General features: G+C 39.7%; 1 protein-coding gene across 1 annotated transcript in view; it reads right to left on the bottom strand.

Moving 5' to 3' along the window:
* Positions 1-975: 975 nt before the first annotated feature.
* BACE2 (beta-secretase 2) overlaps positions 976-21939 on the bottom strand; it is a 107055-nt gene continuing 86091 nt past the window's right edge. Inside the window, exons 8-9 of the mRNA XM_032174732.2 lie at positions 20285-20453; positions 976-2173 (exon numbers count right to left, since the gene is read on the bottom strand). Of these exons, the coding sequence (XP_032030623.1) occupies positions 1920-2173; positions 20285-20453 (423 nt within the window). The 3' untranslated portion in view covers positions 976-1919. The remainder of the gene's footprint in view (positions 2174-20284; positions 20454-21939) is intronic.

The following is a 21939-nucleotide window of genomic DNA, read 5'->3' on the forward strand; positions in this document are numbered from 1 at the left end:
AAGCAGCCCACAAAACAGCAACCATAGAAAAAGCCAATGGGATGAGAATTGGACTTCCAGACATCTCTCCGTGTGAAATGCATTCTGAGATTATGAGTTCTCAACAAGCTGAGAGCAGACGTGACAATGGGCCCTGATACAAGAGCCCCCTCCTCCCATTCCATGCTGTCATGTTCTTTCCAAGAGGCTGTAGCTCAAATCTTCTCTAGTGAAAACAGCGCAGAAGGTTCTTCTGGCTGCTGGAGAGTCTTCCAGGACACCATGACAAGCCGACGTGGCCTCCACGTCTCTTTGGCAGAGTCATATATTTCTCAGTATGGTGGTGACCCAGGGACCCAGGGAGCAGAGCAGATGGCTGAAACATCCACACGTAGCCTACTGGGAATACAAACGATACTTCTGCAGGAGGGGACACTTAGCACTTTTGGTGGAATTCTGTAATATAGCCAACCCACCCCAGAAGAAATGAGAAGGGAACACTGAACTTGGCACACAAGCAGGAGAGAGGGGATACTGTCTTTTAACTCTCCTCCTAATGACATCAGGTCATATAAGGCTATGTCAAGGAAACGGCTTCCACTTTTCTTTGGCAAAGGCCTCAATAAGTGACAGAAAGTGGGGACTGCCCCCCAAATAAGGCTACCACTGCACACCTGTTACCAAAGATTAAATACCCCCAAAGGAAGAAGCACAGAGGTCAACTGCTAAACAATTTAAGCTGATTGGATGGGTATGCTTGAGGCTAACCAGTTCTGCAAAGGGAAACACACGGCTTCGAAGCACGGGGATAAGTAGACGTTACCTCGTGTCTTCTGCACATCTTGCATCTTCCTTCCCTGACAGCTGGTCAGAAATAGGGGCATCAGGCCATTTCCCTGTTTCCCAACAGGGTAATAGCCAACCTACTTCCAGAGAAGATTTGGAAAAAGAGACAACTAAGCTAGTGAAATAGAATAGTTTTTTCTCATCAAAACATGATTTATTAATTTTAAGCAAGAGTAAGCATATGTGATAGTGGCCAGCTTGGTGACAGAACTCTTCCTGGTCGATGCACAGTTCAGCACCTGTTGGGTCTTGGCTGTTGGGATAATTCTTTTGGGTAAAGGGAACAGCCATGGTCAAGGCTGCCTGCACCCCCACCCAGGCACAGAACCCTGGGCAAAGTCTTAAAAGAGGTAGTGTTTTTACTTTCGCACCAACAATACAACACAAGTATTGGGTACAAAAGAGGAGATTTCCTTCCCCTCTACCTCGACAGGCAAAAGGCCTTCCATCTTCAGAAGAGGCTTGTGAGGACCATCGGTTGACGACCTCCTAGTGAATTCTGGCTCCCATTCAGAGCACAGAGAAACCCACAAAAGGGGCCTGTGGCTCTGTTTCCAGGTATGAAGGGTACAGCTTTGTTACATCCCCAGGCCCCAGGCTGATTCTCCTGCCATCATACTGCAAGCCTTCTTGTACCACTTTGACCCAGGTTGAGGTCTGGTGCAAAATACCCTCAAAGGCGATTAATACAACAAGATTCCTGTAAGCTAAGAGGGGTTATCAACTATATGCACTTATTTTTCCAGAGATTGAAGAGAGAAGAGAACTAGCCAAGGCTTGGTTTTGTTTTGTGTTGGTGGCACATGTGGACAGTTTGGCATAATGAACCCCATAGAGCCTGCAGCCCAATCCACTCTGTTTTGGTTTAGAAGGAAGTTTCTTTTTTAATTATTTTTCTTGGAAGTAGGGAAGATTTGAAAGCTTGAAAATCAAGAATCAAAAGACAGTGAATCTAGAAGGCATCTGGGAGCAGAACAGAGATTGAAGACGGGTGGGCACAGGAGGAAGCGCCGCCGTCGATCCCGGCTGCTGCCCTTGAAATGTGATTTTCTTAATAGCTGAGTTCATGGTTGCTTGAGGTCAGGCCTAGCTCTTCATTTCCAGCGATGTCTGACCAGAGAGGACTCATCATTGACGACCTCAGGGTCACGGGGGCGATGCTGACACCGGAACGGCAGCAGCAGCAGGACGATTAAGACAAGGAGGATGGCTCCACAGACGCTCATGAGCGCGTAGGACACGATCCACAAAATGGGCTCGCTCAAAGACTGAGCGGGGACACAGTTGCTGGCTATGTCCTCTGTTGAGAAAGGCCCGGAAATTTCAGACACTGCAGCACCTGCAATTTCTGGGGAGACAGAAAGGGAAAATCCACAGCTGTGAAATGAGCGGTCCACCTCTTACATTGGACACAGACAGAACCCCTTGGTTTATTAAACCACAGTTAAAGTCCACTGAGGTCCCAGTGGCTTAGACAGCTCAGGAAGCACTGAGGATGTCACGGCTCAGCGTGCCTTTGGGGTTCCAGTCCCTGCAAACTGGAATGATGGTGTGTTTTAAGGTGTGTGGGTACTGAGCCTAGGTGTAGAGGGAAACTGCAGCAGGGCACATATGGAAGCACCATGTGCTTCATGGAAGGCCAGTGATGCTGCAGTACTACACAGGTGAGAGTGCAGGTCAGCACCTGGTCGTGACAGCTGCGTGGGTTGTGCTTCCTCAGTGGAGATTAAAAAAGAGGAGAAAGAGAAGGAGAGTTTACCACAAGAAGCTCAGTTGGACCTGCCTGTGTCATGGGGAATTTTCCCTGGTAGAGTCAACCTGAGTTCACCCTCTACCATGGATTCTACAACAGATAGGGAACTCATATCAGCCTGACTCATAGTCTTAGTGAGTTGTGAGACCTCCCGGGGTCAGGCTGGCTTGAGAGCCCCTCCCTGCCCCACTCTTATCCTAGGTCTCATCGACAGCCAGGAGCAGTAAGTGAACGCAACACCTAATTCATGACATCACCGGTGACAAAGAGAAACAGTTAAAAGTCACCCGGTGACTTCTGCTAGAGACTCTTGAATAACTTCAAACCAAGAAAAAAGTTGAGATGATTTCTTAAAGCTGGTTTGTGGATTATCCGTAGACTTCCTTTCCCTACACTAGGCTTCTCTGCCCCTTTCAGGAATATGGAATCTTAAGCTTTACTTGCAATATGGAAAAGAAATAGGCCTCATTACCCATTTTTCCTATATTTAATCACAGAAATGAATATTTTGGCACCAGAAAACAACACTGCTAAGCATTTGATTTTTCTATAACTAAAGCCTCAAGATCTTCAGAGCTGCCAAATGATACCCTTTTTGATTGAGGAAAGAAAAAGTCAAAATAATAATGGGACCTGAAAAGAATGGTTTTAAAATCAGAGGAAAACAGGCTTGATTACTTCGCAAAGTGACTGCATTTTCTTGCTAATGTGGATTCTGTCATAACATGGCTTTCCTAAGTGCACTGAAAAAGAAAGGCAATGAACAAGAGCCTGCCAACACCTGAGAACAGAGGGATGCACCCTGCAGTCAATCTACACTCCCATTTCCTGGTTTGTAGATAATGATCTTGCTGTGTCTTTACAGGGTGGAAGAGACAAGGGAGCTCTCTTGGACTGTCTTTAATAATGGGCAGTAATTCCATTTACAAAGAAAAGCTCATGCCCTCATGACCTAATCACCTTCCAAAGGTCCCAATTCCAAATATCATCACCTTGGAGATTAGGTTTCTGTTGTGGGAAGTCAGGGACCCCAAACGGAGGGACCGGCTGAGGCCATGGAAGAAGAACATAAATTGTGAAGATTTCACAGACATTTATTAGTTCCTCAAATCGATACTTTTATAATTTCTTATGCCTGTCTTTACTGCAATCTCTGAACATAAATTGTGAAGATTTCATGGACATTTATCACTTCCCCAATCAACACTCTTGTGATTTCCTATGCCTGTCTTTACTTTAATCTCTTAATCCCATCATCTTCATAAACTGAGGATGTATGTTGCCTCAGGACCCTGTGATGATTGCGTTAACTGCACAAATTGTTTAAACAATATGAAATCTGGGCACCTTGAAAAAAGAACAAGATAACAGTGATGTTCATTCAGGGAACAAAGGAGATAATCATTAGGTCTGGCTGCCTGAGAGCCAGGTGGAACAGAGCCATATTTCTCTTCTTTCAAAAGCAAATAGGAGAAATTTCGCTGAATTCTTTTTCTCAGCAAGGAACAGCCCTGAGAAAAAGAATGTGTTCCTAGGGGTTGGTCTCTGAAATGGCCACTCTGGGAATGTCTGTCTTCTACAGTTGTAGATAAGGGATGAAATAAGCCCCGGTCTCCCATAGCGCTCCCAGGCCTATCAGGACAAGGAAATTCCCGCCTAATAAATTTTGGTCAGACCAGTTGTCTGCTCTCAAACCCTGTCTCCTGATAAGATGTTATCAATGACAATGCGTGCCTGAAACTTCATTAGCAATTTTAATTTTGCCCTGGTCCTGTGATCTCGCCCTGCCTCCATTTGCCTTGTAATATTTTATTACCTTGTGAAGTATGTGATCCCTGTGATCCACACCCTATTCGTACACTCCCTCCCCTTTGAAAATCACTAATAAAAACTTGCTAGTTTTGCGGCTCAGGGGGCATCACGAACCTGCCGACATGTGATGTCTTCCCTGGACACCCAGCTTTAAAATTTCTCCTTTTGTACTCTTTCCCATTATTTCTCAGACCAGCCGACACTTAAGGAAATAGAAAAGAACCTACATGAAATAACATTGAATTATCGGGGGCAGGTTCCCCCAATAGGTTTCAACATAAGAATTTTGGCAGGACATAAACATTTATTCTATTGCACTAATTATGCAAAGAAGCCGGAAAACACAGTTCATAATAGGGAGCAAAATCAATCAGTTGGAACTTAGTAAGAAATGGCACAGATGATAGAATTAGCAGGCAGGATATCAAGATATTTATTATAACTGTATTCTACTCAGGATGCCAGAGAAAATGTTAGACAAGTTAAATAGAGACACAGAAGATATTAAAGATATAAATCAAATTTTTAGAGATAAAAATTGTAATACGTGAGATGAAAAATAAACTGAATGGTTGTAAGAACAGATTATACACTGCAGAAAAACAGCCTAATAAATTAAAAAACAAAAGAAAACAATAGAAACCATCCAAAATGAAGCACAGAGACAAAAACCGAAAAAAAAAAAGAGAGAGAGAGAGAACATCGGTAAACTGTGGACAACATCAAGCTGCTAAGTCATGTAATCAGAGTACTCAAAAGGAAGAAGGGATTGTGAGGCAAAACATATTTGAAAAAACCAACAAAATTTTCCAAATTTGATGAAACGATAAACCTACAGATCCAAGAAGCCCAAAGGACCCCAAACACAAGAAACATGACATAGATTATAATAGTGAACTGCTGAAAACCAGTGATAAAGAGAACATTTCTTAAAATCAAGGAGAGAGAAAAAGGAAATATTATGTACAAATGAATAAAAATAAGAATTACAGATGATTTCATGTTGGAAGCAATGCAAACTAGAAGACAATAGAGTAACATCTTTAAAGTACTGGGGGTAGAAAAAGCCCTGTTAACCTAGAACTCTATACCCAGCAAAAATATCTGAAACATGAAGAAGAAATAAAAATGTTTTCAGTCATACACAAGCTGAGAGAACTCATCACAGATTTTCACTACAGAAAGCTCTTCAAGCAGAAGAAAAAGGACATCAGAAGGAAACTTGAATCTACACAAAAGAATGATGAACACCAGAAATGGGAACTATATAGTAGTTATAAAATCTTTACTTTTATTTTTAAATATTTACAAAGATAATTAACCAATTAAAGCAAAAATTATAACAATGTGCAAGGTGGCTTATAATATAGGCATAGGTGAAACGGATGACAATAGCACAAAGGACCGAAGGTGAGAAATGGAAGTGTATTGTTGTAAGGCTCTTAGACTATATGAAGTGGTAGACTGTGGTCAGTTAAAAAATTTACACTACATATCCTAAAGCAACCACTAAAATTTCACAATATAGAGTTATAGCTAATAAACTAGCCAAGGAGGTATAAAGAAATAGAAAATAATCCAAAAGAAGGCAGCAAAAAAGGAAAAAAGGGAAAAAATGAAACAAATGAGACAAAAAGAAAAATAGTTTTCTTTCTTGTGTTACTGGTTAAACACAGACATATCAATCATACATTAAATATAAATAGTCTAAACCAGCATTTGGCAAACTTTTTCTGTAAAGGGCCAGATAGTAAATATGTTAAGCTTTTTAGGTTAGCTTCTTTTTGATTTTTTTCAACCCTTTAAAAATTTAAAAACTATTCTTACCTCACAGGCCATACAGAAACAAGCTACATGCTGGATTCAGCCTATAGACAGTTGTTTGTGGATCTGTGGCCTAAACATTACAACTAAAAAACAGAGACTGCTAAATTAGATAAAAAGCAAGATCCAAGTGTATTCTCTCTACAGGAAACTCGCTTTTAATGTAAAGACTCAAAATGGTAAAACTAAACAGATGGAAAATAACTATCATATTCATGCTTATCAAAAGAAATCCAGAGTGGCTATATTATTAGACAGAATAGATACAGATCAAAAAAATTACTAGAGGTAAATACGGTAGTTTCATAACAATAAACTGTTCCCTTCATAAATAGGACATAAAAATCCTAATGCTTTTGTACCTAATAACAGTGTTTCAAATACATAAAACAAGATTGATGAAAATGCAAAGAGAAATAGACAAATCCACAAATATAGTCAGAGATTCCAATATCCCTTTCTCAATAATAGAGCAAGTAGACAGAAAGTAAGTTATGATATAGAATACCTAAACAACACTATCAACTAACTTGATCTAACTATTATAAAATAATCCACCCATCATAGTAGAATATACATTGTTTTCAAGAGCACAAGAAATATTTACTGTGATAGACTATATTCTGGAAGTTTCAATAAATTTCAAAAGATTCAATTCATAAAAACTATATTCCCTGCTCACACTGAGGTTAAATTAGAATAACAGAAAGCTTCTGGAAAAATCCCTAATTATTTGGAAACTAAATAACACATTTGTGGCCAGGTGTGGTGGTGGCTCATGCCTATAATCCCAGCACTTTAGGCGACTGTGGTAGGAGGATCACTTGAGGCCAGGAGATGGAGGCTGCAATGAACTATACTCACACTACTGTACTCCAGTCTGGTGACAGAGCGAGACCCCATCTCCATTTTATATATATATATATATATATATATATATAAAATCTTTGTGTCCTGGGGTTAGGTGAAAAATTTCTTAGCTATAGTACCCAAAAGCACAATTTGTAAAAGGAAAAAAAGTGGATTTTATCAAAATTAAGTAAGAACTTCTCCTCTTTAATAGAAAATATTAACAGACTAAAAAGACTTGGCAAAAATATTTGCAAGCCAAATTTCTGATAAAGGACCTTGTATTCTTAATATAGAAATAACTCTGAGGACTCAATGAGAAAGCAAACAACCCTATACAAAAATGGGCAAGAACATTTGAAAAGACACTTCATTTAAAAAGATGTGTATGAATGGCAAAAAAGCACATGAAAAGATACTCAGGATTATTAGTCATTAGGGAAATGCGAATTAACATCACAATGAGACCGCTAAATATTAATACCTATTAAAATGAAAATGCTGACCATAGCAAATATTGGTGAGGATGTTTAATAACTGGAACATTCATACACTGCTGGCAGGAATGCGACATAATACAGCCAACTTTGAAAATGAGTTTGGCAGCTTTTTAAGAAGTGAAACATACATGTTATATAACTCAACCATTCCACTCCTAGGTGTTTATCCAGGAGAAATAAAAAACAATATATATGTCCAAGGACTTGCATGCTATTGTTGATAGCAGCTTTATTTATAATTGCCAACAAACCCAAAACTTGGCAACAACCCAAAAGTTCATCAACAGGTGTATGGGGATAAAGAAACTATAATGCCTAATTGATCTGCAATAAAAATGAACGATTGAACGTGAAACATTATAGATGAACCTCAAAACAATTTTATTGTGTGAAAGCAGTCAGACAAAATGGAATACATACTGTATGATTTCCTTTATATAAAATTCTAACAAATGCAAACTACAGTGACAGAAGGCAAGTCAGTGGTGTCCTGGGAATGGCACGGGGTCCATAAGACCTGGGGGGCAGGGAAAACAGCTCAATGCATATGATCATTACCTTGTTTGTGGCGATGGTTTCAAAGATGTGTACACATATAACGCTTATCAAACTGTATCCTTTCAGCATGAACTGTTTATTTTACACCAATTATATCCCAACGAAGCTGTTTTAAAAAGTCAAAAGAATAAGATAGTCAAAGCATGTCAAAGAAGAACACATCTGTTATAATCTCATTGAGATTAGAAAAGAAAAGCCAAGGCCGGGCGCGGTGGCTCCCGCCTGTAAACCCAGCACTTTGGGAGGCCGAGGCAGGTAGATCACCTGAGGTCAGGAGTTCGAGACCAGCCTGACCAACATGGAGAAACCCCATCTCTACTAAAAATACAAAATTAGCCAGGCGTGGTGGCACATGCCTGTAATCCCAGCTACTCGGGAGGCTGAGGCAGGAGAATCGCTTGAGCCCAAGAGGCAGAGATTGCAGTAAACTGAGATCACGCCATTGCAATCCAGCCTGGGCAACAAGAGCAAACCTCCGTCTCAAAAAAAAAAAAAAAAAAGAGAGAGAAGAGAAGAAAAGAAAAAAGAAAAAACAAACCAACCTCAGTCACGCTGACTACATGGACATTGATTTTAGTACTGTTCTTCCAGTTGAATGCCTGAGTTCATACCCATTTTTTCATATGTGCTGTGTGTGCTGTGTATAATAAAAATGCAAAAAAACCCAATAAAATTAATTTTCTTCAATGTAGATGTATTACTTTTTATTTTTTGAGATAGGGCCTGGGTATGTTGCCCAAGCTGGAATGCAGTGGTTATTTATAGGCATGATAGTAGCACACTGCAGCCTGAAACTCCTGAGCTCAAGCCATCCTCCCACCACCTCAGCCTCCCGAGTAGACATGTATCACTTTTATAGTTAGAAGAGTCATGGATTTTGTTTTTAAGTTTTTGAAAAACAGCACCAGTTTAAGATGGTCAGGCATAAAGCATTATCTGGGAACAACTGTATTCTCATATTTGCTAACTAGCTGCTCAGGATTAGAGGAAAGCTGATTTAAAATTCCTTCTGGGGGCTTTATCCAGGAATGCCATTCACTGCATGGTCTCTACATTTATTACTTACGCTACTAATTCTATGGTTTTAAAGCAGATTCTAATGTTTTATACTGGATTGATTTATGAGAGGCCATTGTATGCGGTGGGTGAGAGCATGACCCTGGGGCCAGACTTCTGGGGTTCCAATCCTAGCTCCCACATACAAGCTGTGTGATCTGGACCAAGTTACTTAACTTCTTTGCCCCCCAGTTTTGTCATCTATAAAATGAAGGTAGTAACAGCCCCTACACAGCAGTCTTGTAAGAACAATCAAGTTAATAGATGTTAAGCACTTAGTACGGTCCTGGGCTAAGATCAGTGCTATGTTAAGTGTCCGCTGTTACTAAATTGTTATTTTTAATTCTTTCATCAATGTCTCGAGTTACAATTTTAATTGTGTATTTTCTCTGAAAGGTCAGGATCTGGTTGATAATGAGTACCTGTGGAAGATCTATAATTTTACCAAGGATAAAAATTATAATGGTCAGGTCTTTTTCCCCATAGCATACAAAATAATGAGAACGGTCCCGCCACACTGATTATCTGGTACTGAGATGCTTTCTGAGTAGGCATGGTTTACTTAGAAGAACATTCTGGAGTTTCAGGATAGGGGTTCTGGACCCAGAGCCAGCTTTTTTTTTCTGCAACCATGTGAAAGCTATGGAATAACTGGGGCCCTCAGTGTTCTCTTCTGTAAAATGAGAAGAGTCATGGATTTTGCTTTGACAGAGCGGCCTGATCTACACCTTTGGGGTCCCCTGGCTTTGGTATCTTTTCATTGTAGTCTAAGTAGATGGCAGAGGAGTATCTCTGAAACTCTGCTCTTAACAGCTAACTTTCCTATTTTTAAACATGAGCATGTACCAGATGATCCACTTTCAACCTGCAGCAAGAAAAATTCACAGTCAAATGGCTGCCATAATCCATCATGTGCCTCAAGTTGTACAAGCTGAGATCTATACAGCTCTTGGGTGCTAAATGTCTCAATCTATAAAAAGAGATGGGTGGTATTTCATAAGCTTTGGATACATTAAAATAACAGAGAGTTGTCAATTTTAACACTCTATTATTTTCGTAGCTGTAGGACACTTGGCCCAGCAACACAGAGGCGGTTGAAAGTGCTCCAGTCCCTAGTATCTGTGTCAGATATGAGACGCTGGCCCGAGCCATAACACATCCTGACCTCCAGCCAATCTGACTGCAGTAATGATTCTCAGCAGGGGTGGGAGTGGGCTGAGGAGAGGCAGGGGAAGCATAAGAGGAGCATCTGGGGAACTTTTTCCAAAATACCCATCACCTTCCCACCCACCGCCATCCTGCTGTGCCTTGGCTGGAAAAGGGTGTGAGGATGTTGACCAGGTGTATTTTGAAAAAGCTCCCCAGGAGATTCTATCAAGGAGCTCCCAATCACTGCTCCCCCCACCCCAATCCTTAGACTAAGTGTCATCAGACAAACACAAATGACCATGAAAACACACACACACACACACACACACACACACACACACACCACTGCGAGAGAAAGGCAGCTCCCAAAGATTTGGGGTCTTCAAACAGTGACTGGTGTGAAGGTAGAACCTCTTCCTGCTGCAACAAAGAGGAATGAGGACAAAATATAACTTTTTAACTCTATAACTGAGTCCAGAAGTAAGAGACATTCCTCAACCAGAAATGGGCCCTAGGGCTGGGGTTCCCATGACCGGGAGGGGCGAGAGACTTGACCCTGGGCACCAAGGAGGTGGGCACTGGGGTCAAGATGCCTGTGCAAGCCTTGCCCATTGGTGAAAGGAGCTGGGAAATTCTACCAACAAGGAAGCCTGGCTCAGCTTAGGGGCTAAGAGGTTGGGGGAGGAGGGCAAGAAACTCTCCCATGAGAAATGGAGCCCCTAAACCTCCACCTCAAACATGGCTGGCATCTAAATTCGCACCACCTGGTATACAAATCCCAAGATTCTCATGGTCTGCAGACACTCAGCAGAAACATACGCAAAATTGCTTTATAGCAACACTTTACAGCCCAAGGCACACTGCACTCTCTTGGAAGAAAAAGTATGCTCCCTCTAAATATAAGCTCACAACAAAAAATTGCAAAGCAAATGAGAAAAAAGCCTACTATGAGAGAGCAGCCAGCAGACACAAAAACAAGACGAACTCCCCATCAGTGATGGAAAAATAGAACAATGTGCACAAGATTATACCATAGCTGTGTTTAAAGTGACTAAAAACCCATTAAAATACAATTTTTTTTTTAACTAAACAGGCTGGCTCAAAAGTTCATAAAAGAAAAGAAAAATTAAGAAAGAAGAGTTGGAAAGTTCTGAAAAAAGAATAATGAAAAGAAACTAATCCTATAAGATATATCAATGGAATAGTACAGAAAATCCAGAAACAGATATACAGCTCCCAAATATTTACTAGAATTTGGTATGCATTAATTTTAGGATTTAAAGTAAAAAAAAGATAAATTATTTGATAAATGTTGTAACAATGGGGTAGTCATCCTAGAGGAAAGAAGTTTAATCCACACATTCTATGCCAAGTTAAATCAAACATGAAAGTACTTGAATAAGTCACAAAACACTTTTAGTGAGGAAAGCCATTTAAAAGGTAACAGTAGTCCCAAGACCCTTAAAGCAAAATATCAAACTATTTAAATATAAAAAGTAAACATTTTTTACACTAAAACATGTCATAAGCAAAGTTTTAAAAATGTACAGTTGAGACAAATTATAGTTTCTTTTTCCTCCAAGCATATGGTTAATTACTCCATTACATAAAGAGTTCCTACAAATTAATACAAAAAAAGAATCCAACAGAAAACAATGGGCAAAGATATGAGTGGGTAGTTCATAGAAAAGGACAAACAGTGACCTTAGTCATTGAAAAGAAACTCAATCTCACTCGTAGAAAGTGACACAAATTAAAACTACACTGAGATCATCATTTTTCACCTGTCAGATGACCAAAATTTCCAAGTAGGTTATCATCTACATTACAAGAGAAGGTATGGCCAGGTATCAACGAGTATAAGCTCTATGCAAGGTAATGAGGTGATATTCATTAAAATTACAAATGTTTATACCCTTTAACTCAGCAATTCTAATAATTTAACCCAGATGTATACTTTCATATATGCAAATGATATATATAAGTGACGTTCACTGCAGTATTATTTGTAACAACAAAAGACTTAAAACAACCTAAATGCTTATCAATAATGAACTGGTTAAATAAATTAGGTGCACCCATATAATAGACGATGAGGCTCAAAAAATAAAAAAAAAAGGAAGAACTTTAGGCATTAGTACGATTACCTCTGAGGGAGTGGGACTATGTGCTATACTGTACGTTCTGAATATTACCTAGCCTTTTAAATTAAAGAAAAACTAAAAAGAAGATAAAGAAAATCCAAGTCACAATAAAATTGTTACACAACACTATAGAAAAGTTAACTGGCATATTTGTTTATTTATTTATTTAGAGTCAGAGTCTTGCTCTGTCTCCCAGGCTGGAGTGCAGTGACGTGACCATGACTCTCTGCAGCCTTGACCTCCTGGGCTCAAGTGATCTTCCTGCCTCAGCCTCTTGTGTAGCTGGGACCATAGGTATGCTCCACCATGCTTGGCTAACCTTTTGATTTTTTGTAGACAGGGTATTACTTCGTTGTTGATATGGTTTGGCACTGTGTCTCCATCCAAATCTCATGTTGAATTGGGATCCCAAGTGTTGGAGGTGGGGCCTGGTGGGAAGTGACTGGATCACGGGGGTGGTTTCTAATACCACCCCCTAGTATTGTCTCATGATAGAATTCTCACAAGATATGGTTGTCTGAAAGTGTGGAGCACCTCCCCCCCCCCCCCTCTCTCTCTCTCTCTCTCTCTCCCCTCTGCCCCCTGCTCTGGCCATGTGAAGACCGTGCCTGCTTCCCTTTCTTCTGCCACAATTGTAAGTTTCCTGAGGCCTCCCGAGAAGCAGAAGTCTGTACAACCTGCAGAACCATGAGCCGATTAAACCTCTTTTCTTAATCAATTACTCAGTCCCAGGTATGTCTTTATAGCAGCATGGGAATGAACTGACACAATTGCCCAGGCTGGTCTTGAACTTCTGGACTCAAGCGATCCTCCTGCCTCGGCCTCCTAAAGTTCTGGGATTACAGGTATGAGCCACTGTGCCCGGCTATGGTATATTTGGAAAAGTATGAGATATAATTTCTAGAAATGAAAAATATAGTCATCGAAATGAAAAACTCAAAAGAAAAAAAAGACCCCCAAACCAAAGACAATTAAAGAATCCAAAAATAATAAAAATAATAAAAACTAAAAGGATTAAAAAAACTCACTGAATAGGTTAAATAGATTGAACATAGCTGAACAGAGAATTAGGCCAATATAAAATGTATCTGAAGAAATTACACAGAATGCAGCAAAGACAGAAAGGAAAACATAAATGAAGGGTCAAGGGACCTGAAATAAATAATGAGAAATCTCATTACTTGAAATGAGAGATCCAGAAGAAGAGACTAGAAAGAATGTGCATGAAGCAATAGTGGAAGAGGTAACAGCTGGGAATTCTATAAGATTGATGACAAAAGTCATGAGTTGTCAGATTCAGAGAGTGTAAAGGGTACAGCACGACAGGAAAATACCCTATCCCTAGACACATCATGGTGAAACTTCAGAACACTATTCAGAACACTAGAAATTTAAAATAAAAGCAGTCTTACTGGTAACTAAGGAGAAGCAACAGATTACCCTTAAAGGTACAACAGAGACCATCTAGGGTCTTTTCTTCAGCAATCATCACAGCCAGAGGACAACGAAACTGAATCTTCAAAATACTAAGGGAACATGGGCAATCTAGAATTCCATGTGTAGCTAAATTGTGATTTGGAATTGAGGCAAAATAAAATTTACCTTTCATAGTCTTTTATAAAAGACATCCAAAAGCACATTCTTCAGCAGAAAGAAAATTGCTGTGCAGTGTTCCACTGAATGGCAAGTCAACAATTGTTTATCTGTTTTCCTTTGGTTGACTTTTGGGATGTTTCTATTTTGATAAAAGGGATGGTTTTATGTATTTATGTAACTACTAAAGTATGTATTACTTAAGTTATTTTATGTGTAAAGCTGTTGCAAACCTTCTGGTTAAGTCTCAGCACACTTACATACTCATTTCTCCTTTGCATACACCTAAGAGTGACAACTGCTGGATTCTAGAGTAGGCATATGCTTAATGTTGAATGTTGATTATAGAGTAGGCATATGTTTAATGTGGAAATTGTCAAAAAGCTTTTCCATTCGTACTGAATACTTTTCAGAAACTGGGAATCCCTAAATTTAGGACTCAGAAGGAAATTCCACAAACCTATCCTATGCATAATGCTCCATGGTGCAAAATGAGAAATATTTTCTTTAAAGTAAGAAAAAAGACAAAAAAGTCCATTATCACCATTTGTATTCAATATTGTCTCAGAGGGCATCACAAAAAATATAAATAAAAGATATAACAATTACAAGGGATTTAAAATATATTATTTGCAGATTATATGGCTGTTTTAATAGAAAATCCACATGACTCTAAAAACCATTTCTAGAAAGGAGATCTTAGCAATGTGGCTGGATAGAAGATTAATATATAATATATAAAAGTTGCATACCCAGATTCCCAACAACCCACAAGAAATGCAATGTAAAATAATCTCATTTGTAGTAAGAACTAAGAGGTATGTAGGAATAAGTCTATGTGTGAATCTTTTTGGACAAAATTATAAAACACTGCAGTAGGACATAAAAGAAAACCTAAACAAATGAAAAGATCTGGTACATTCATAGGGGAGACTTGATATGGTAAAGATTTGGTTTCTTCTCAAGTTAATTCTGTAAGTTCACTGCAGTTGTAATAGAAATCCCAAGAGGGTTTTTCAGGGATCTCGACAAGCTGAATAAAAGGGCAAAAGTAGCCAAGAGAACTCCAAGGAAGAATAAGAAGGGTGAAGTCCCTGCCAGATATTGTCCTATAACTAAAAAAAAAAAAAAAACTATATAGCTTAGTCCAGGGATAGACAACCTGACCAGTGGAATGGAACAGAATGCTCAGAAGTAGGCTCAGGCATAAATGGGGACTTGGTACATGACAAAGATGCTATTAAAATTCATTAGATACCTTGCAAAAAAAAAAACACTTAATTCAAGTCTAATTAAGCCTCTAGACTTAAGTTCAAGGAAATATGATGCAAAATCAATGCGGTATGTCATTAGGAAACAGATAAAACTGAATATGATACATTCTACAAGAGAACTGGCCTTCTGAAACAAAATCAAAAGCAAAACAGCTAATGAAAACATTTTGGGGACACCTGGGGAAATCTGCATGTGGCCTACATAGTCATGATATTTAGCAAATATTATTAATTTTTTAGGTGTGATTATGGTATTGTGGTCATATAGGAGAATGTCCTTATTTTTAAAATGCATAATGAAATATTTAGGGGTGAAAGTCATTATATCTGCAACTTATTTGCAAATGGTTCAGCAAAAACTACATATTCACCTATACACACATACTGGTATATGGCAAAATGTTAAAAATTACTAAATCTAGATGGTTGGTATGCAGAACAGGATGGTATTATTTTTAGTCTTTTCTGTATATAAATTTTTTAAATGAAAAAATTGGAAAAATCAGAGGGGAAAACATCATATATTCAATAAGGATGCTGAGAAAATGGAATGTCCTTATAAAAATTAATTTCCTAATTCACATTTTGGAAGAAAATAAGAAAAATGTATACAGTATCTTTAGAAGAAAAAAATCTCTATTTTCTTGGATTAAAGAAGTATTTCTTAAATAAGGCACAGGGCATAATTCATGAGAGAAATACTGGTAAATTTGATTTCACTAAATTAAAGATATATATAAATAAAAGGCACCAAAACAAAGTAAAAAGTCAGGGAGACTAGATAGTATAACTCAGAAAAACTAATACCTCAGAAATATAAGGAAATCATGTCTATCAGTAAAAAATATGGGTAGAAAAATGTGCGCACTATATTAGCAGAAAAATTCGCCCTCAGGGAAGAAGCTCAAACATCCCCAAAAGATATCCAAAGTTGTGTGATCTTGAAAGTAATCAACTAAAATGTGACACTATTGCACATACATGGATTAGCAAAACACAAAGACAAAACAAATACAGTAATGCTTTCAGGGAATGGAAATTCTCATATAATGCTGATGTTTCAGCTACTTTAAAGACAAATTTGACTGTAGCCAATAACACTGAAGAGTTGCATAATAAATCATTTAGAAATTCCATTCCTAGATGATCTCATTCACCTACACAAAGACGTTCACTGCAGTACTGTTTATAATTGCCAATACAGAAATAATCCAAATGTAAATTAAGATAAAAACGGGTAATCTGGGTACATTCATAAAGTGAAATAGTATGCAGTCAAAACAAATAACCTAGGACTCATATCAATATGGAAGATCTAGAAAATGTAATGTCAAACAATCAAGTCGAGTTGACAAAGGATACACACTACCACAGCATTCCTATAAATTTAAAAAGAAAAAAAAAATAAACCAAACAAACAAATCAACCAACCTAGGTTTTGTGATAAGTATATAGCAGGACGTTTCCAAGATGACTGTGGATGACTCCTGGCATTTACCTGCGTCGTCCCCTCCCACGTCGTATCAGGGTCATTGTGTGCGACCAACAGAGTGGGGCAGAAGTGAGAACATGCTGCTTCCAAGATTAGGTGATGAAAACCTGGGGTTTCTGTCCTGGGTGCCCTGTCATGCTCTCTTGGATCACTTGCTCAGGGCTGACCAGAGGACATCAGGCAGTCCTGGGGTGAGGTCCAAATGGTGAGGGAAGCAGGGCTCCTGCCACCACAACAGTGAGCTCGGAACCAGCTCCTACAATGGACTTCAGACAGCTGCAGCCTCATGAACAATGGTGGGCCAGAGACACTGGCGAAGCCCCTCATCAACTCCTGGCCCTAAGAAACTCCACGAGATGGCCAGGCATGGTGGCTCACGCCTGTAATCCCAGTGCTTTGGGACACCAAGATGGGAGGATCGCTTGAGCCCGGGGTTCAAGACCAGCCTGGGCAACATGGTGAAACCCCATCTCTACAGAAAATGCCAAAAATTTTCTGGGCATGGTGACACATGCTGTAGTCCCAGGTACTGGGGAGGCTGAGGTGGGAGGATTGCTTGAGCCTGGGAGGTGAAGGCTGCACTGAGCCAAGATCATGCCACTGCACTCCAGCCTGGTAACAGAGTGAGACCCTGTCTTTTAAAAACAAAACAAAACCAAGCCAGGCTGGGTTTGGTGGCACATGCTTATAAACCTAGCACTTGGGGAGGCCACGGCGGGGCAGGGGGGTCAATCGCTTGAGCCTGGGAGTTGGAGACCAGCCTGGGCAACATGGCAAAACCCCCTCTAGAGAAAACACAAAAAATTATCTGGGGCAGTGGTGCACACCTGTAGTCCCAGCTACTCAGGAGGTTGAGGTCAGAGGATCACCTGAACCAGGGAGGTCGACACTAAAGTGAGCCCTGATCATGCCACTGCACCCTACTCTAGCCTAAGTGACAAAGCAAGACCCTGTCTAAAAATAAAAAAAAAAATTAAAATATAAAAAAGAAAGAAAGAAAAGAAAAGAAAGAAAGAAACTGCAGAAGGTGATAGAGAGTTGTGACATTTGGGGGTAAGTTGTTACATAGCAATAGACAATCAATACAAGGTGCTCATGCCCATCTAGTAAAATTATAAATGTACAGTAATTCAGATAAGAATATACACTCATCTCAGGATAATGAGTAATGCTGGGGAAGGGGGTGGGGTGAGACTTTAGCTATACTTGGTTTTTTATTTCTAAGACAAATTTTTAAAGAAAATATGACAAAATATTAAATCTAGATATTGCATAAATGCACACATAGTATATGATTTCCTGTAACTTAAGGTTTTTTCGCTACTTAAACATTTTATAATGAAAAATAAACACTTAAAAAAAAAAGAAAGGCAGCACAGCTATTCCATTTATTAGGGTTCTATCGAGCACTGTCTGGGGCCTTTAATTGCAGCCCTGAGGAAAGTAATTACTTTAATGGCGAAACAATCCACACGGAAGAGGAGACACATATCAGCGTATTTTCCCACGGCTGGTAAAATCTAACATTTAAGTACCAAACCCTCAAGTACATTTTTAAAAAAGGAACAAAAGGTGTATATAAGAGCATCTAGCAAATAACTCACAGTGAAATTCAGGGAAAAAAAGTTGCCCTGCCTAGAGACGCCTAATATTACATCATTTCCAACAGTTATTCACTTAGAAAACAAATGGTTATTAGACTCCACTGTATTAAGTGGACACTCTAACAGCTGTTGCCATAGTAGCCTGTATTTAATGATATCTAACGAGAAAACAGAAATTGTGGGCAAAATTGCTTAAGTTCTTAGATTCCCTTGGTTAAAAAGAAGTAAAATAGCCACAGTTAGGAAATTTAGTGATATTTCAGTCCCACTTGCTGCCACAGAGAAAGGTCTCACTCGATAACTGAACAGGCTAAAAGAGTTATCGCACACACAAAAGGTAAACATTTACTCATAGCAAAGATAAAAGCATGACAATGGGAAGGGTTCCAAGTCTGCTCACAAATGCAAAGTGAAATATGTCGGCACAGATATTGATGAAGACAAGTCATGATGTGTCATATACATACACTGGGTTGGATGATTTTATTTATACAGAATATGAATTGGCCTAATAGTCCACATGCAATCTTTCCTTTTAATATTTCTGTTCTCTACATTGTTACTTTACTTTCCTGAAAGGCCATTCTGCTAAAGCCAGCTAATGAAGCATCCCTTATCTGCTTTATTTACCAGGAGTCCTGTTTTAAGACCATGTTTTAGGTATTAAAAAATAGTAACTGAAATCTCTCCCCCCTGGAATAATTCAGCTGTGATCAACTTGGCATTTTGCCTGTGCACCTCATCCTGGCAGCTCTTTACCTGGGTTGAGATCAGAGCGAAGGTCTGAGTTGAGGCTCCCAGGATGGCCCAGCACTCTCACCTGTCCTCCAACAGCGTCTCATATCCGTCAAATTCCTACAAAACCCCCTTTCCTTCAACTGCATGGTGATCTTGTATTTCCCTATCGATTCCCAAATTTTGTTCTATTCTACCTCCTTGTCATAGATTCTTTTTTGACCTCACACTTAATTTTTCTCTCCTTTCACATATCACCAGCACAACTTTGGAATTCCATTCTGCTCGTGACTTCAAATCCAATGTACCAATTTTTTTTCGGTCTCTTGACATCTTATTTTGAAAGGCTGCAGTTCTCCTGACCACTTTTCTGATTCAGGCTCTTCCTCCACTTGTCTCCGGCAATTCAATCTCATGCCCACTTCTGTGATTTGCCTCTGCCTTGCAGGTTTGGACTCTCAGTCAGAAATACCTAATCCTCCCATTAAGCTGTGTGCGGTGTGAGCACTCCGTTTCAAGCAAACCGTGAAATCTGAAGACATTTTGAAGCTTATGGGATTTATCCACCCTCTTGACTTTCTCTGAAGACCTGCCAACCCTCCAGCTAGACTGCAGAGTCATGCTGCGGGCCGCCCTCACACATCTTTCAAAGGAATCCCACGAGAAACAGGGGTTCCTTGGTCTCATTATATTAGGATTTCAAGAAATCGCAACGATAGGTGTCCATTTCCTATTTCAAAATGAGGACAGCTTTATGGACAAATAAATGTACACAGCTTATATGTGAAATTTCTTCCTTACTCATTTTGCTTTAACTGTCAAAAAGTTGCAATTCAACTCCAAGGCTCCACGGCATATTTTTACTCCTAGTGACTATCAGGACTCACACTCAGCATTTCCCCTGTGCTAAGCACTGAAGTTTCACATGGATGATGTCATTTAATTTTCTCAGCAACCCCATGACCCATTTTATTGAGAAGATTTGGATCACTGCTGATAGGAATGAGTGAAACAATTCAATGGTAACTGATTTGCCATCAAGAATTGCTTCCAAGTCAGCACATTTACACAAAGGACTCTTGTCGGCGATCCCTGTTCGATGCTAGAATCACTCACCTGCACAGGGGCTCGCTGCAAAGCCCACCCTCTTCCGGGCTCTGTCAAAGATGACGTAGAAGCCCTCCATCACTGTGGCACCGATCACCAGTGCATTTGTGGATGGGGAAATGCCGAATCGGTAACATTCATAATTCAGGCCGGCCCCCATCATGGGCTGAATGTAAAGCTGTTTGTCGGAGAGAAGAGAGCAAACAAACAAGAAAAATCACAAATCAGGCAATATCACAAAATTGCTGAGGTCACACGCATGCTCAGGACCCTCCCAGGTGCTGGGGGGACTCACAGGGGAAGAAAGATGATCTCATCCTGCCATCCAGGAGGACAGAAGATCAAAAGCATGGTGATCAATATTATTGATCAGTGACAGCGCAGGTGACCCATATGCACCACCTGGAGTTACACACAGGTGCACACACCCAGAAGATATCTGTCCAACTGTCTGCTGATGAAAAGAGTCAAACTCTGTAAAATATTTTGAAGGGATTTATTCTGAGCCAAGTATGAGTGACCATGGCCCATGAGACAGCCTCAGGAGGTCCTGAGAACATGTGCCCGAGGTGGTTAGGGCACAGCCTGGTTTTATACAATTTTGAGAGACATGAGACATCAATCAAATACTTTTAAGATGTCCATTGGTTTGGTTCAGAAAGGCAGGACAAGTCAAAGTGGGGCTTCCAGGCTAGAGGTAAATTAAAAAATTTTCTGGTTGATAATTGGTTAAGTTTATCTAACCTGGGATCAATAGAAAGGAAATGTTTGGATTAAGAGAAAGGATTGTGGAGACCAAAGTTTTATTGTGCAGAGGAAGCTTTTAGTTAGCAGGCTGTGAAGAAAAGAGGTTGTGAAATGTGTCTTACAGAATTTAAAAGGGTGCCTTCATATACACCATGGAATACTATGCAGCCATAAAAAAGGACGAGTTCATGTCCTTTGCAGGGACATGGATAAAGCTGAAAACCATCATTCTCAGCAAACTATCACAAGAACAGAAAACCAAACACCGCATGTTCTCACTCATAAGTGGGAGCTGAACAATGAGAACACATGGACATACGGAGGGGAACATCACACACCAGGGCCTGTTAGGGGGTGGGAGGCTAGGGAAGGGATAACATTAGGAGAAATACCTAATGCAGGTGACGGGTTGACGGGCGCAACAAATCATCATGCCACGTGTATACCTATGTAACAAACCTGCACATTCTGCACACGTACCCCAGAATTTAAAGTATATATGCATTTGAAAAAAAAAAAAAAGAGGTTGCCTGACTCTTAGTTGATTATCTTCTAGATCTGGAAAGAATAAAACAAGGGAAAAGGGGATTCTCTATACGATGTAGATTTTTCTCACAAGAGACAACTCTGCAGGGCAATTTCAAAATATGAAAAGGAAATATATTTGGGGTCAAAATATTTTGATTTCTTTCCTTATTTGTCATGTGATGATGTTACGCCAGAGCCAGGCTGGAAAGCAGGCCGTGTTATACAAGGTTAAATAAAACCCCTCTGGTGAAACTTTATGGTGTGTAGGGCAGACACCCTAGGCCACTTAGGTAGGAATTTTGGGCAAGAGAATTAAAAAAAAATGTCAAAGTTTAGTCCTCATGTCCGTCTGGCCATCTGGCCATCTGCCCAGCGGTTATCCGCTGAAG

The sequence above is a fragment of the Hylobates moloch genome, unplaced genomic scaffold (assembly GCF_009828535.3).
Source record: "Hylobates moloch isolate HMO894 unplaced genomic scaffold, HMol_V3 SCAFFOLD_14, whole genome shotgun sequence".
Lineage (NCBI taxonomy): Eukaryota > Metazoa > Chordata > Mammalia > Primates > Hylobatidae > Hylobates > Hylobates moloch.